Raw genomic sequence first — 16355 nt, forward strand, 5'->3', positions numbered from 1 at the left:
AATGAAAGTACTCAATATACCAAAGCAGTGAATCACCTCTCTTGATTTTTTGTTCTTATTTCATTTGTGCCTTTATTTTTATTATTTCCTTACTTTGTTATTTTTCTTCTTTTTTCTTTTCTGTTTTAGCTTCAGCAGTTTAATACTTACCTAATTAATTTGTTAGTATATTATTTTTCCCCAAATAAATCTTTCTTATTTTTTAAGTAAATGCAATTAAGGCTTTAAATATATCTCTAATTACCACATTAGCACAATTCCAAATGCTCCCTAGTACTTTCTAACAAAGTCAACAATGTAGTACATTGTTGTTTAGTTTTAAACATTTGCTAAGTCACAGTCTGATTTCCTTCTATCACTTAGGAGTGCATTTGTGTTTTGTTTTTAGTTTCCAAAAACTTGTGAGAGGGGTTTTTGTTTCTATTTTTAACTGTTTTTCTTACTGATTTCTGAAAAGCCAATACATTTAATTACTTTTCAGTCAGAGGCTGTGGTTTGTATAGTGAATTCTTTAAAATATATTGAGATTTCTCTTATGACCCAGTGTTTATTCAATATATAGTTGCTATTTCTTGAGTACAGGTCTCTACATATATCTATTACATCAAGATTTTCAATTGGATTGTTCAAATCTATTAACTTAAAAACATTTTGTCTGCTTGATCTTCTGGCATGTTAAAATCTCTGTATTATTGTAGATTTGTTAAATTGCCCTTGTAATACTATGTTTTTGCTTTTTGTATTTCAAGGTCGTGATGGTAGAGGCATATTAGTTGATAATTTGTACATCTACCTTCTTGTTATTCTTTTTACCATTAAATAATAGGTCCCTTTGTGCTGTTTATTATTTTGATTTTAATTAATCTGTTATTGATATTGGTATACCAATTTGCCTTTGGGAGTATTTTCTTGGTATATATTTTTCATACTTTTATTCAGCTTTTGCTGTTTTAGTTGTATCTCCTAAAATTACCCGATGGAGAGATGTATTGAATTTTTGCTCCCTCCAATCTTTTAGTCTCTTTCATTAGATAAGAATATTCCTTACATATTCATTGCAATTACTAATGTGGACTTACATACACCATTTTCATTTGTGTCTTTTTTAGCATGCTCTTTTTCTCTTTTTGCACCCATTTTATTTCTTCATTATTTGAATTAGTGAAACTTTTTTTATACCCCTTACTTTTAATTACGGATGTGGAAGCTTATTATTGTGTTTTTCTTATTATTTGAAACAATACATTTTCTAACAAATTAAAAAAATTTCCAGTTTGTCTATTCTGGTCAAAATTAAAACCTTTACATGTTAAAAATTCACTATTTCTCCATTTTATACAGCCAGTAGTTATTAAATTCACTATCATTTTATCCATTTCTGTGCTTACTGATGTTTCTTGCATCGCCCTTCCTCCCTTAGCCCCCAATCTGGGCTCATTTTCTTTCTTACTGAGGAATATTCTGTACAATTTCCTTTAGTGATTATTCACTTTTAATGAGGGGTTGATTTAGTGAATGATTGTTTATCTGGGTATGGAATTGTAAGTTGACAGTTGTTTTTCCATACCACCAAGAGAATACAATTCTATTGTCTTCTTGGATTTTTTGTGTGATTTGTTCAAATAGCATCTGTCCTTTCTATCTGCTTTTTAAATTTTCTCTATATTCTTGATATTCGATTTCACTAGGATGTGCCTAGGTATAGACTGATTTTTTTTCCTTCATGACACCTAAGATTGTTTTCATTCTCCACTTGAATGTTTACCAAACTACTCAAAATTGAACTTCTAATGTTCTACTCCAAACCCATTCCACTCACTGTTGTCCTGGTTTTAATTCATGGCAACTCTGTCCTTCTAATTGCTCCGATAAAATTTTGAAGTCATCCTTGCTTCATCCTTTTTCTCCCACTCCCCAGATTCAACCCATGAAGAAATTTGGCTCTAGTTTCAAAATATATCCAGAATCCAGGTACATGTTTATCTGTCCCACTGCTGCCAACTTGGTCTCAGTCACTGTCATTTCTAGCTTGGATTATTCCTGTTGTCTCTCCTGGTCTCTCTGCTTTCAACTTTGTCTCTATCCTCCATTCAGAAGTCGTAGTGATCTTAAAATATAGGTCATATCGTGTCATTCCTTTGTTTAAAATTGTCATTGCTTCCCCATTTCACTTGTAGTAAAAGCCAAAGTCTTTCTGGTCAACGAAAGTCTTTCTGGTCTACATGGCTTATAATCCCCTCCTAGCTCCCCCTCCCATACTCAACGCCAAACACACTGGCCTCTTACAGTTCCTCAAACAGGCCTATGGCATGCTCCTATCTTATGTTACTGGTCCTTCTGCTTGGATCACTCTTCCCCCAGATAGCCACATAGCTAACGTTATCACCTCCTTCAAGTCTGTGCTCAAATATCACCTTTTCAGTGAGGACTATTTTGACCATCACACACCAATCCAGTCTCTCTTACCCATCTCTGTTGATTTTAAAGAACTTTTCATCTTCTAAATTGCTATAAAATTTACTAATTTATTATGTTCATTGCTTATTTTCTGTTTCTTCATTAAAATACAAGTTCTATGAGTGTAGTATTTTTACTTGTTTAATTCTATATCACAAGTACCTAGAACAGAGCCTGGTACAAAGGAGATGCATAATAAATGATGCATCAATAAGTGAATAATGAACCAATAAGTGAATTCTTATTTATACAGAACTAGCATACATATGATATAATGTAGATCCTATGTATTTTCATAGAATAGAAATATAATGAAATACAGTTACAACCCAAATGCCCATTAATTGGTAAATGGATAAGCAAACTTTGGGATAGCTGCACAATGGAACACTACTCAGAACAAAAGAGAAAAAAATACTAATACATACAACAACATGAATGAATATCAAAAACATTAAGTGAAATACGCCAAATACCTATAAAAAACTGCATATAGTATTATTCCATTTATATGGAATTTTAGAAAAGTCAAAACTTTAGGGAAGAAAAGCAGGTTGGTAGTTGCCTGATGCTAAGAGGTGGGATAGGCATTAGCCACAGAGGAGCACGATGGAGCTCTTTAGGGTTCTCAAAGTTTTCTAAAACTTGACTGTGGTGGTGGTTGTACATATTTACCAAGATTCATTTAACTGTTTAAAACGGTAGCTTCTAGAGTTTTAAAATCATTCCTCAACAAGTTGTAAGCAATAAAGGAACAAAGACTACTAACCGCTTGCAATCTGAATTTGATCTTTCTTTTATTTAGGAAGTGCTTCATGTTCTTGAGGCATCGTTAGAAAGAATTGCTGACTATATTGGAGAGATGTGGATTTAGCAATTAATAAAATTCCCTCTAGCAGCCCATCATCATTCATCCTTACCTCTTGGTGGGACACACCTCCATAATTGTTATAATCTTTTACTTGTAAGCTACAACACCCACCCTCCACCATGTACAGTAGTTCCCCCCTTGTTCATGGTTTCTCTTCCCGCAGTTTCAGTTACCCACAGTCCACTGTGGTCTGATAATATTAAATGGAAAATTCCAGAAATAAACAAGTCATACGTTTTACATTGCTGCCATTCTGAGTAGCGTGATGAAATCTTGCGTTGTCCCACTCCGCCTTGCCCAGGACACAAATCATCCCTTTGTCCAGCGTATCCAGGCTGTAAGTGCTCCCTGCCTGTTAATCACTTAGTAGCCCTTTTGGTTATCAGATTGACTGTGTTGGACAGTGTTTGTGTTCAAGTAGCCTTTATTTTACTTAACAATGGCCCCAAAGCCATTCACAGATCTTTCATTACAGTATATTGTTTTAATTGTTCTATTTCATTATTAGTTATTGGTGTTACTCTTTTATAATGCCTAATTTAGAAATCAAATTTATCACAGGTAGGTATATACAGGGAAAAAAACAGTATATATGAGAATATCCAGTAGTCCTGCCTTATTCTCGGGGTATGCATTCCAAGACCCAGTGGATGCCTGAAACCACAGGTAGTACAGAACCTTATATGTAGAAAAGGAAATTTACAGTCATTGCCAGACTTGATATTGTCTTACTATGGAGTTTACATACTATTACCAAAATCATACACATTTTCCTAGATGTATGTTTTTTTCCCATCCATACTTCAGGCTGCTGTAATTAAGGAGATAATATCAATGTTTATTCTTTTATTTACCACATGTGTATTAAGTGCCCTCTATGTGCCCAATATTTTGTTATAGTCTAGAGATGGATGTGATAGTTACTAAAACAGTGATTTGGACCTTACTCGAAGCAATTATTTTCTGTAAATTGGGCAGTAATTATTAAAGATGTCTTTAAGCACTAGTCTGTATGGATTTTTGGTCAGTAAATTAAAGATTATTACTTTTATAGCAGTTGTCAGAGCTTTATATGCAGTGGATGAGTATTTGTTTTTCTTATGAAATGAAGTGCAGTAAATTACACACTTTTTCACCTGGAGTGAGAGAAAGTTTTTGGAAAAGGAAATTTAGCACCACCCCTCAAGGTCTTTATTTTCCAGAGTAAATCTTCCAACTTCCAGCCCAGTCACTAAGTAAGCACACGTGAGACACACCACACCCTCTGCACAAAGGCAGAGGGCAAGGTATTTTGTTAATCTCTTCAGCTTGAGCAAGCAGTAGAAGGAAAACTCAGGAAATAAAACATATAAAAATATGAGAACAATAGGAAAGGAAAGCCTGTCTTACAGGTTTACTTCCTGTTCTAACACTTGTGGAATGTGGTTTTACTCTCCTACTGATGCTTAATATAACTAGAATGTCCAAAGTTGTATTTTTTTACAATATTTTTTTAATATAACTAGAATGTCCAAAGTTCTCCTTTCTGTGTTTGTGTTATTGTGTTAAAACTAAAATCTCTCACAATTGTCAAAATAAAAGCCATAGGAAATATTTGGTTGCAATTGCTAATGAGTAATATTTTTAAAGTAAACACTAGTTACATACACAGAATTTCAACTGAAATTATAAGAAATAGTTAAACTTCTATTTGCTTTTTAGTAGTTATATTTTTCTAAGTAAACTGACTCACAAAATGCAGCCAAGTTTTAAGATAATACAAAGTTTTTAAAAACCAGCAGATATTCTAGTAAAAACAAAAACAAACAAAACTATCTCAACACTTAAGAGTTTTGCACATCAGTTTTTAGTTTTTGAGTTATATTTTCTTTTATGTGATTATTAGAACCGCTTGTGTTAAAATAGCCTTGTAAGTATAAAAATTGCCCTCTAGCAGCTCCATCAGAGGAAGGGAGAAAAGATAACGTTCTGCCTTTTAATAAATCTAATAATGGTAGGTAGAAAGAAAATAATTGGCTAAAATAATACGTTAGATGATCTGTGAATTTCTGTTGTTTCTTCTAACCATTGTATCTGGAAAACAAACATACATTTTTTTAAAATCCTATTCGATAAACTACTAATTTTAATCACTTGGTTTCATTTCCTTCCCACTAGGAAAGGGTTTTCCATGACTCCTATTCCTTTACTCAGGGAAATATATCAATAACTCACTGGTCCTTCATGGCTAAGTTCTAGGCATAAGGGTGCCTAGTAAGAGGACCTTCATCTACTTGTAAGTGGCCTCCACCCACTGTTGTTTCCTGGGCCACCCCTGCTGTGACCCACCATCTGGGCAAAGCAAACACCCAGGAAGCTATTCACAGCATTTGTGCTCTCAGGGAGGAAGGCCTCACTCTCTCTCCCACTCCAAGGTTAGATTTGGCCTTGTAGAAAAGGCTGGCTGTGAGCTAAGTTACAGGATAGTAGTGGTGACTGTCGCAGTTGTAAACCATTTCTCTAGCCACCAAATTATGTCGCAATTTGGACTTTGACCTAGTAGGGAAGGAGTTTTCCACCAATAGATGCCAAAATTTAGGTTTATGTCTACTTTTAGATAGAGTAAACATGGTGTTTTCCATTCATTAGGAGTGCAAGTGCAAGTACTTTGGGTACTCCAGATGGGTGAGCTCAATAACTCCTGCAATCGGACTGGCCAGTGAAATTTGTGTTACAGGGCGAAATGCTTGAAAATCTCAGAAAGTACAACCTCTTTGTCAAAAGACAAACCAGCTCCCGGAAGGGAAAATTCTAGGTAACTAATCCACTCAATTTAATTTCTTTACAGAATTAAATGAGTAATTCACAGAAGTTCTGTCAGGGATCAAAAAATACTTAGACTGAATAGTTGAAAAATCAGTAGATGCCATCATTCTGTATTTTTAAGAAGGTTTAACATAAATGGTTCCTGAAATGCAGTCATGGTATGATTTGGTGGCAGTGTATTATAAAAGATGAAAGTAGTGGTATGCCGAAGTCAACTCATACAGGCTAGTTGTCAAATGTCCAGTAATTTTGCAAACCAGTTGACATAAATTTTGCAAGCCAGTTAACTGCTTGTCAAATTGGCCATTGTAGGAGTATTTACATCATGGAAACCGGCAAACACTACAAATCACAACTCAGTCCTGTCACCTACCCCCAGACAAAAGTGGTTAAATATTTACTAGGATATCACCGAATAAGAGATTGGTTTAGAAATATAGATCAAAGAACAGGACCAGTGGGACAAATGCTGAAGAATTATAGATAGCTGTTGGCACTAATCTTGTTTAGCATTTTTATAAATTCCCTGGAAAGAGGTAATAGAGAAATATCCATATTTTTCAGATGACATTAAACATTCCCACAGTTTAAACTATAGACCCATAGGATTAACACACAGAATGCTTAGAAAACTGTGAGTTGGCTGAATAATAGCAGATGAGCTCTAAGAAAGCAAGAATAAGGCAATTTGGGAGGAGGGGGAATTATCTTAAAATACCCTTGTTAAATGATAAATTCTAACCTTTATGTTATGACCTAGAAATGAAATTTAGGGATTTCTATAGACTTTTTCTATGCTCATTAGTATAATTTGTTAGCTGTGATAAAAAGGCTATGTAAATGCCAAGTCCCATCAGAAGCTCTGCAAATCGAATAGAATAACTGTCCCACCCTTATAAAGAAACCTTAGTGTACACTTCCTGCAACTTTGGTTGACATGCTTCACGGATAATGTAATGGAACTGGAAAAGTTTCAGAGAAAAGCAGGTAACCCGATCAGGGGATTATAAGAATCCCAGATGAGGTTAAGATTATATTAACTAGCAAATCATGAAAGGTTTTGAATAACGTAAATATAGATAGAGTTAGCGAATCCTGAAAGACTAGAATTATAGAGTACCTCTTTGATGTTTGATATAAGAATTTGTAGAAGAAATAAAAAGACACATTATTGTTTCTAAAGGAAAAGAAGTAACGATAGCAAAAATACTGTACCTCACAGTTTAACTTTTGTCAATCTTTAAAATCATTAAATTTACATATTTTAATGTGCGAAATTTAGTTAAGTATTTCCTCTACTCAGTGAATTCTGTTATTAATTAGCCTCTATCAATAGAAGAAAGGATGAGAAGTTCTCTCAATTTAGGTTGAGAGAACACTTAACCTAGGTTTGTTGTTGTTTTGTTGTTTTAAGGCAACCTCAATCAAAGAAATGGAAAAAAACATTGTAATTGTTTATTTTCACTGCTGAACCCTCCAGCTGGAATGTGTTCCCAAAACACATTTTTGCACTTTTAAGGAAATTTAGTTAAGATTAATTTCAGTGTCCTAGTTAGAACTCACATCTTGGTACTCAATTTCATTAAAAAAATCAGGGTTTCTTAAGAGTGAATTTGGCAAAGGGAAGTAGATAATTAATTAATCACACTATTCTAGGGGGGAAAATCTTTCCCACAATGAGGGTGGGCTATTGGGTGTTAAAAAATAGGGCAACTTATTTAACCATGATGAAACAGACAAACAAATATCTTTTTAAAAAATAAAGCAAATGACATAAACTTTAGGAAAAAACGATTTTCATGTTTAAAGCATTAGATAACAGATTATTTTATCATATATATACACTATGTAGCTTTTTATAGCTTTGAGTTGAATATATAGGAAAATCTAAAAAGTGAAAGCTGTGGCAAGTGACCTAAATGTATTGCATGTTTTTTACTGTTTAATAAAACATATACATTCAAAAAAGGATACAAATCATAGTATGCAGCTCAATGAGTTTTCATAAAGCTAATACGTTTATGTAACCACCATCCAGTCTAATGCTATATATATATATATATATATGTATGTATGTATATATGTATATGTGTGTGTCTGTGTATGGTCTGGATTACTCATCAGTCTAATCATTAATTGTAAATACCAAGAGTATTTATTTACATTCACATTTTCAAGAAGACTGAGATTTAATAGGATATTATAATAAAATTTAATTCAACTTTTAGGGAATGTTGACTTCTAAAATAAGTTACTGTTGTCTTTGTTGTTTTCACCTTTTGTATATTTTAAACACTTTACCACTGTCCGATAGTCCTCACAGTGATTGTTTTATAATATAGGAGAGGTGAGCATCTTTTTAGAGTTTTAGCTGGTAGAGAGCAAAGCGTATACTTTATTGATCTCACACATACATTCATCATTCAGATTTATTGTCCGACCTGACTGAGACTGCCAATGTTGTGTTTGTCAATTCTATATGTTAAAAGGAAGATAATTTTTAAAACAAGAAGAAATGCATACATAAAAGACATCAAACAGTGCTGCCATACTGCAAGAGAACGTGAGGAAGGAATTAACCTTTAAAGAAACAAATTTTCTTAAATTAAGTACCGTGACTAAGTACTTTAATTCCTTTTCTTCCAGCCCTAAAGGATCGTTTGACATTGAACCTTTTAAGTTAAAAGGGAGTCGCCCGAACTCTCTACTACCCTGGGGGACCGGGGTGGGGGAGAACGTGCCGGTCTCACCTCCCCCGCGGGCGCGGCTGGACCAGCCCCGGCCTCTCCCCTCCCCACATCTGCGCCCCCTACTTCCCCCTCCTACCCTCCCTCTGGCCCTCTCCCCCTCACTCCTCCTCCGTGACCCCTGACCCCAGCTAATCTGCATAGAGGAATGACAGGCATCCGCTGGGCAGGATCCGCCGCGCCGGCTGCGGCCGGGCGGGCTAGGAGACCCGCGCAGGGGAGAAGGTGAGGGGACCCGGCGGGTAGCTCCGCACAGACCGGGAAATGAACGCTTGGAAATCTGTCTGCGAGCGGACCCATGATCGAAGGACCAAAAGAGCCGCGTGATCGCTGGACCTGGCCCTGCGACCCTAGACATGGGCCAGACCTCGGTCTCTACGCTGTCCCCGCAGCCCAGCAGCGGTGAGTCCCGGGCGCACGCGATGCGCCCCCGCAGCGCGGGCCGGCGCTGGGCTTCCCGGGGCAGCTGGGACGGTCGAGGGCTCCTCGACTAGTCTGGCTCTGCCCGAACCCGCCAAGTCCCTCGGAGAAACCCGAGAGGTAGCGCTCCCCCAAACTCTTTGTCGTGGAAAAGTGGAATGTCTTTTGGGATCCGGCCGATTTTACTTTAAAGGCACAGGCTCCATTTTCTGTAGGAGATGCCCCTCTTTGGTCTTGATCTGAGTTAACTTCTGAGCCTGAAATTGAACAGAAACGCCTTTTGCGTATTACAGTGTTTTTAGAACGCGAAACTTAGAGAGTAAGATAAACGTGCCAACAGGTTTTTTCTGTCTTTACGCTTGGCTTCTGAACAGACCAGAACTGAATTCTTTCAAGCTTTTCAACTGATTTATGGTTTGTTTTTCGTGGTAGAAGTGCTGATTGCCTTCTTTCTCTTATCCTGGCAGAACGCTGAATACTTAGTAACGACAAAAAGAAAATGCTTGTTTCAAATGATATTTGTTTTGGTGATGTAAGACGCATAAGCTGTAAATTTTGGGGGAAACATAGCCCATGAACTCAGCTATGGAAGGCTCCAGTTCGTTTTGTGGAAACCTGTATAACGTTCCGGAGTTATAATACCTCTTTTTAAGTTTGTTTTTTACATTTAAAAAAAAAAAGGGAAGGAAGGTACGTCTGGCATTTCTCCAGCAGTGTAGGGATAAACAACTTTTTGATGGCGTAACGTGATTGGAGAATGAAATAAATTTAAAAGGTATTATTTTGATATTTTTCCACTGACAATTCAAGTTATTCCTTGAGACATTTGTGTAAATATCAACAGGTTCTTGCTGAAAGGAAATGACAGGGCACAGATGAAGGTATTTTTAATCAGCTCCAGGATGTCTCTAAATGGATAGAGTTCTATCATCCCAACCTTTACCCACATCGGTTTGTTTATATTGTGGAGCTTCACTCCCTGAAGTAGCATAAGCTTTGCTGGGGCTTATGTGAATGCCCCAAGAGAACAACCATCTGCAAAGGAGAGAAATCAGAATCCAAAGAAAGATCGCACCTTCCCTTACTGTTAATGACAAGGTTGTACAGGGCTCCCTCCAGAACATCAGACACTTCATACTGATAGCTTTCTGGGGATTTGGAGGAAGGGGTGTCAATTTGGATCTTAATTTTAGAAAACTATTTTATGCAAATAGGCTTAGTTTCCTTTGTTTTTAAAATTTAAAGTGACTTCTTTTCATTTTAAGGAAGAGTTATATTTTTAAATTTCTGCACTGGCAAAGCAGAGAATTAAATCAGTCCTCCAGTATATCAGGTATAAAGTCCTGCCCTAAATTTAGTTCTTTTGCCAAAAAAAATATTGTTAGGGAGTTATGATTAGGAGAGTAAATTTTGCCTTTGCAAAAAAAATCAAGGAATATCCCATAAATGATGACTAAGAAGCACAGTAGAACCCTGAAAAGTGACCGTCTTAGCTCTTACCCAGTACAGCAAAAAATAACCCAGATTGCTATAATTCCTGATAAATTGACTAATCATGTTGAGAGATTGTGCCGTTTATTTATACAAAAAGTAATTTAGACAAAAAGTTATTCTTGACCATAAAAGATATTTCAGAGAAATAGCTCATGGAGTGGTGTTAAATTGCAGGTCCTCTGTTTAGTTGTTTAAAAGTTTGTATATATTGAAGTGACCAATGTAGACATGTGAGTAGAAGGTTTTCCCATTTTGTTCTGTCAGTTAAGGGATGAAAGAGGTTATGACTCAAGTTTTGGTATTTTAAGTGTGGAGTAATTTTCTCATGATATCCACTTAGTTTCTTGAAGTCTAGTACCATTACTTCATTTCCCTGAAGTTTTGCCATCAGATCTTAAATGAAAATGAAAACCAACAACACAAAAAGAACATTTGGTTGTCATGTCTAAGTTTTCTATTCATGTTGGAGTTCTTCTCTGAGTCTGAGAATGTCTGACTCTCTACTCTTCCAAGAATTTTGTTCGCTCCTTGTTAGCTGTTTAAGTCTGGCTTTACAAATGGTGTGAAGATTCTTATTCTCTTTGATTTCAGTCATCTACTAGTTGTTTAAGCCTCGAGTAGCTACCAGGGATTACAGTGGTGAAGATGATTCTAATTTTAAATACTTAATGGGGGACAATCTGTTTGTGTCTCATGAATCAGTAACAGAGTCCAATAGTTTATACTTAATTTGGGCTTTGTAAGAATCATTATCGTAGGCTACAAGTTAGCTTGCTTTTCACTCTCTTGATTTCAAACTCTTGAACCTTTCCGATTAAGGCTACATCTGTTTTCTCTGGGATCTAGGAAGACCATTAATAATTATTTCTGAAAATATGCCATTAGACCTATTATTTATATTATAAAAAAGAGCTTTATTAATATAAAATTAACATACTGTAAAATTCATCCATTGAAAGTATAAAATTTGGGGCGTGGGGGGTGGGAGATGAGGGTAAAGGGCATCAAATATATGGTGATGGAAGGAGAACTGACTCTGGGTGGTGAACACACAATGGGATTTATAAATGATGTAATACAGAATTGTACACCTGAAATCTATGTAATTTTGCTAACAATTGTCACCCCAATAAATTTAAAAAAAAAGAGTGTAAAATTCTTTTTTTTTTAGTATATTCACAGTGCTGTTGTGCAACTGTCAATCCCTCTTTCCATTCTTCTCAACCCCCAGCCCCTAATTAATCACTAATATACTTTCTGTCTTGGTACATTTGCTTACTCTGATCATTTCATATAAATGGAATCATAAAACATGTGGCCTTTTGTGTCTGACTTCTTTCACTTGCCATGATGTTATCAAGGGGCATTCATGTTGTACATGTATCAGTACTTCATTTCTTTTTATTGCCAAATAATATTCTATTGTAGGTATATACTGTATTTTATTTATCCATTCATCAGTTTGATGGTCATTTGGATTGTTTCCACTTTTGGGCTATTATGAATAGTGCTGCTATGAACTTCATGTACAAGTTCTTGGTGAACATATGTTTTCGTTTCTCTTGGGTATATATCTAGGAATGCAATTGCTGGGCCATATGGTAACTGTGTTACGTTTTAAGGAACTGCCAAACAGTTTTCCAAAGCTGTCGTACCATTTTACATTCCTTCCAGCAGTGTATGAAGGTTCCAGTTTCTCCACATCTTTGCCAACACTTATCTTTTTGATTATAGCTGTCTTAGCGAGTTTGAAGTTGTAGCTCATTGTGGTTTTGATTTGCATTTCCCTAATTACTAATGACATTGAGCATATTTTCATATACTTATTGGCCATTTATATATCTTCTTTGGAGAAATGTCTATTCATGGCTTTTGCCCAGTATTAGTTGGCTAATTGCCTTCCTATTATTGAGTTATAAGAGTTCTTTATATACTAGATACAAGTCCCTTATCAGATATATGATTTGCAGATACATTCTCCCATTCTCTGGGTTGTGTTTTCACTTTCTTGATACTATGGTATGCAACTCAGAACTTTGCTATTTTGATTGAGTTTATCTGTTTTTTCTTTTGTTTGTATTTTTGGTGTCATATCTAAGAAACCATTGCCCAACCTACAGTCAAGAAGAATTACAGCTATTTTTTTCCCCTGAGTTTTATAGTTTTAGTTCTTACATTTAGGTCTATGATACATTTTAAGTTAATTTTTATGTGTCGTGTGATGTAGAGTTACAGTGTCATTCTTTTGTGTGTGAATATCTAGTTGTCCAGCAGCATTTGCAGAAAAGACTATTCTTTATTTAATTGTGTTGGCATCCTTTTCAAATATCAATTGACAGTATATGTCAATTATCAAATATCAATTGACAATATATGTAAGGGTTTCTTTCTGAATTCTCAATTCTATCCCATTGACCTATGTCTATTAATATGCTGCACTGTCTAGATTATTGTTAACTTTGTAGTGAGTTTTGAAACAGAAGAATGTAAGTCTTCTAACACTATTCCTTTTGTCCAAGATTATTTTGGCTATTTTGGTCTCCTTACATTTCTGTATGAATTTTACAATTAGCTTGTCAACTTCTGCAGAAAAAGAAAAGAAAAAGCCAGCTTGAGACTTTGATAGCGACTGTGTTGAACTTGTAGATATAGTTGAATAATATTGCTATCTTAACAATATGAAGTCTTTCAATCCATAAGTATGGATGTCTTCCCATTTATTTCGATCTTCTTTGATTTCTTTCCACAATGTAGTTTTCAATGTATAAGTCTTGCTGTTCCTTTTTTAAATTTATCCCTAAGGATTTTATTGTTTTTGATGCATCATAGATGAAATTGCATTCTTGCTTAATTTTCAGAATGTCCCTTGCTAGTGTGTAAATATACAAAAGTTATACTCTGCAACCTTGTTGAACTCATTTTTTTTTGGTCCTAATAGTTTTTCTTAGCAGATTCCTATGTGCGAGATCATACTATATCCAAGATCTATATACAAAGGTCATGTGCAGGTAGAGATAATTTTATTTTTTCCTTCCCAATCTGAATGCCTTTTATTTCTTTTCTTTGTCTAATTGCCCCCACTCATTATACATAATGTTAAATAGAAGTGGCAAGAGTGAACGTTCTTGTCTTGTTCCTGATCTAAGCGGGAAAGCAATCTTTCACCATTAAACGTCATATTAGCTATGGGTTTTTCATAGATGCCCTTTATCAAAAAGTTTCCTTCTATTCCTCGTTTGTGATTGTCTTTATCATGAAAGAGTGTTAGATTTTGTCAGTCTTTTTTTTTTTGCCTCTATTGAGATGATCAAATGGTTTTTGTTCTCTATTCTATTAATATAGCATATTACATTAATTGATTTTTGGATGTTAAACTGACCTTACATCCTTGGGTTAAAGCCTACTTGGGTATAGTATATAATACTTTTTATTATTTGCTGGATTGGTTTGCTCGTATGTTATTGAGGATTGGATCCATTATTTCTAATCACAAACTGAATAGGTATCCTCCCAAATAGGGTGATTTTATTTTGCCCTGGAAGGGCTGAAACTTACAGTATTCCCATTGCCAAGTACAGGACATAGTAGATTGGACACAATAAATGTTTATAGTGAATGACATTTCACAACAATATGAACATATGAGTGACTCAACAAATCTTCTCAATAAACAACCTGACTACTTTAAGCCAAAGCTAACGAATATATAAATGAAAGATATGTATTATTTTTATTATTTTTTATTTCCAGAATTGCATGTTACTCCGGCTCTGTTTTCTGAAGGGTGATGTCTGAATCTAGTAACTATTTCTTCCAGTCTTCTGTAGCTCCACCCCACCCCCACTGTGCTACAGACCCCCTCTTGGCTGCTTAACCTCTGCCCTTGAGTGGAAAACACAGACAAAGCCACTCAAGTGAATAAAACATGCAGGATCACACCTAAGCCATGATAGAAGCTATATCTATCTGTGTTTCTGGGTTTCCTTATTTTATTTGGGACCTTATTTTTATCTTGCCCAGGATATTTAACAATTTCCTTGTAAACCCTGTATAAGAAGAGATCATAAAGGCAAAAATGGATAGAGTTTATTTTCCTTAATGAAAATAACACGCACATGGTCAAAATTCAAACTTTACAAGATGGTTCAGGATAAAAATGAGTTTCATTCCCTCCTAGATCCCCAGTCCCTTCCCAGTTACAACCTAGTATGGACAACTTTCTTTCTTTTAATTCCAGATAGTTTTCATTCATATATGTATCTTTATCAAAACATAAGCAAGACATATTATACTTTCTGCTCTAGACTTAGAGTTTTTCATGTACTGTAACTTGAAAATAACTGAAGTGGAAGAGCTAAGTAACTTGCCCACATTACTTAACCAAAGAAGAAACATAAGTGACTAATTGGAGTATGGAGTAAATTAAATTAAAAAAAGGAAAAAAAAAAAAAAGGAAGCCATTCATCACCTAAGAATTTAGCAAAGATTAAAAGGAATGCTTCCCAGGAGATGGTGATTTAAATTGGTAGAGCCTATCAGGAAAACAGCTTGGTAATATATATTAAAACCCTTAAAATGTGCATACACTCAGGCCTAGTTGTTCCATTTCTAGAAGCATATTGTGAAGGAAATAATTATTTGCTTATTGGAGCAATGTTTATCAAAGCCCAAAATTAGAAATGACTAATAGTCAAACAGCAAGAGTTTTCGTTGAATTAATTCGGATATAGTCATGTAATAGAATAAGCCATTTAAAAATGACATAAAATTTTTTTTTGAAAAGCGATTTTCACAGTAGATAACATAAAATGTGAAATGGCAGGTTTAAAGTAAATGATTCTATTTTTAAAATACGTGCATAAAGGAGAGAGAGAGAGAGGGGAAATTCATTCATGTGGAAGTAGGGTGGCCGTCATGGCTTTCCTCTGCTTAGGACATGGCCAAAGCCAGGGCTTCCACATCCAGTGTCCACCTGGACTTCCACTGGAATTAAAGCTATAGGCTGACGTGCAACTGTATTAGCTTTTCTCTAGCTGTCATGGTATCGGACTCAGTTTTCCATTCAATGGATGTTTTTTCAACCAGTTTTATTTCCTTCCTTGTGAATTCATTAATGAAAACAAAAATATAGGTTCTAGGATAGCCATCTGTTCAAGTTTAATTTTCTTCTTAGTTTGTTTGATCATAATGCAGATGTCACTCACTTGAGAGAAAGAGAATGAGCAAAAATTTAAACTTCAATTAATTCTCTTTGGTCCATAGCTCATTAGGTCTGGTCAACGAGGAATATCCCAAATAGTTTTAGCTTAAATTTATTTTATCTTCAGCAGTCTGAAAGGGTAACAACCACTGCACTACTCGGGCTTTACCTTTCACCTAGTTAATGCAGTAGGGAAGGAGATAAGACCCCTAGATTGTTGATCCCCTAATTAAGCCTCTTTTATTTGAATAGAGGAAAAGTTCCAACATGTTTTCCTGCCTTGAGGGGACTTCAGTGTAACAGGCTAACTGCGAGTCTCTCTTCTTGGAAATAAAGATTCGTGTTTAATGAGGACTCAACT

The 16355-nt window shown here is 35.4% G+C and overlaps 1 protein-coding gene across 6 annotated transcripts in view; it reads left to right on the forward strand.

The window, feature by feature from the left end:
* PHACTR2 (phosphatase and actin regulator 2) overlaps window positions 1–16355 on the forward strand; it is a 230057-nt gene that overhangs the window by 107616 nt on the left and 106086 nt on the right. Inside the window, exon 1 of one of the 6 annotated variants that reach the window (XM_033097877.1) lies at window positions 9037–9282. The exons of the other annotated variants lie outside the window; for them this stretch is intronic. Within the exon in view, the coding sequence (XP_032953768.1) occupies window positions 9237–9282 (46 nt within the window). The 5' untranslated portion in view covers window positions 9037–9236. Of the gene's footprint in view, window positions 1–9036; window positions 9283–16355 lie in introns of those variants that run through there. 6 annotated transcript variants of the gene reach the window in all.

The sequence above is a fragment of the Rhinolophus ferrumequinum genome, chromosome 3, assembly GCF_004115265.2.
Source record: "Rhinolophus ferrumequinum isolate MPI-CBG mRhiFer1 chromosome 3, mRhiFer1_v1.p, whole genome shotgun sequence".
Lineage (NCBI taxonomy): Eukaryota > Metazoa > Chordata > Mammalia > Chiroptera > Rhinolophidae > Rhinolophus > Rhinolophus ferrumequinum.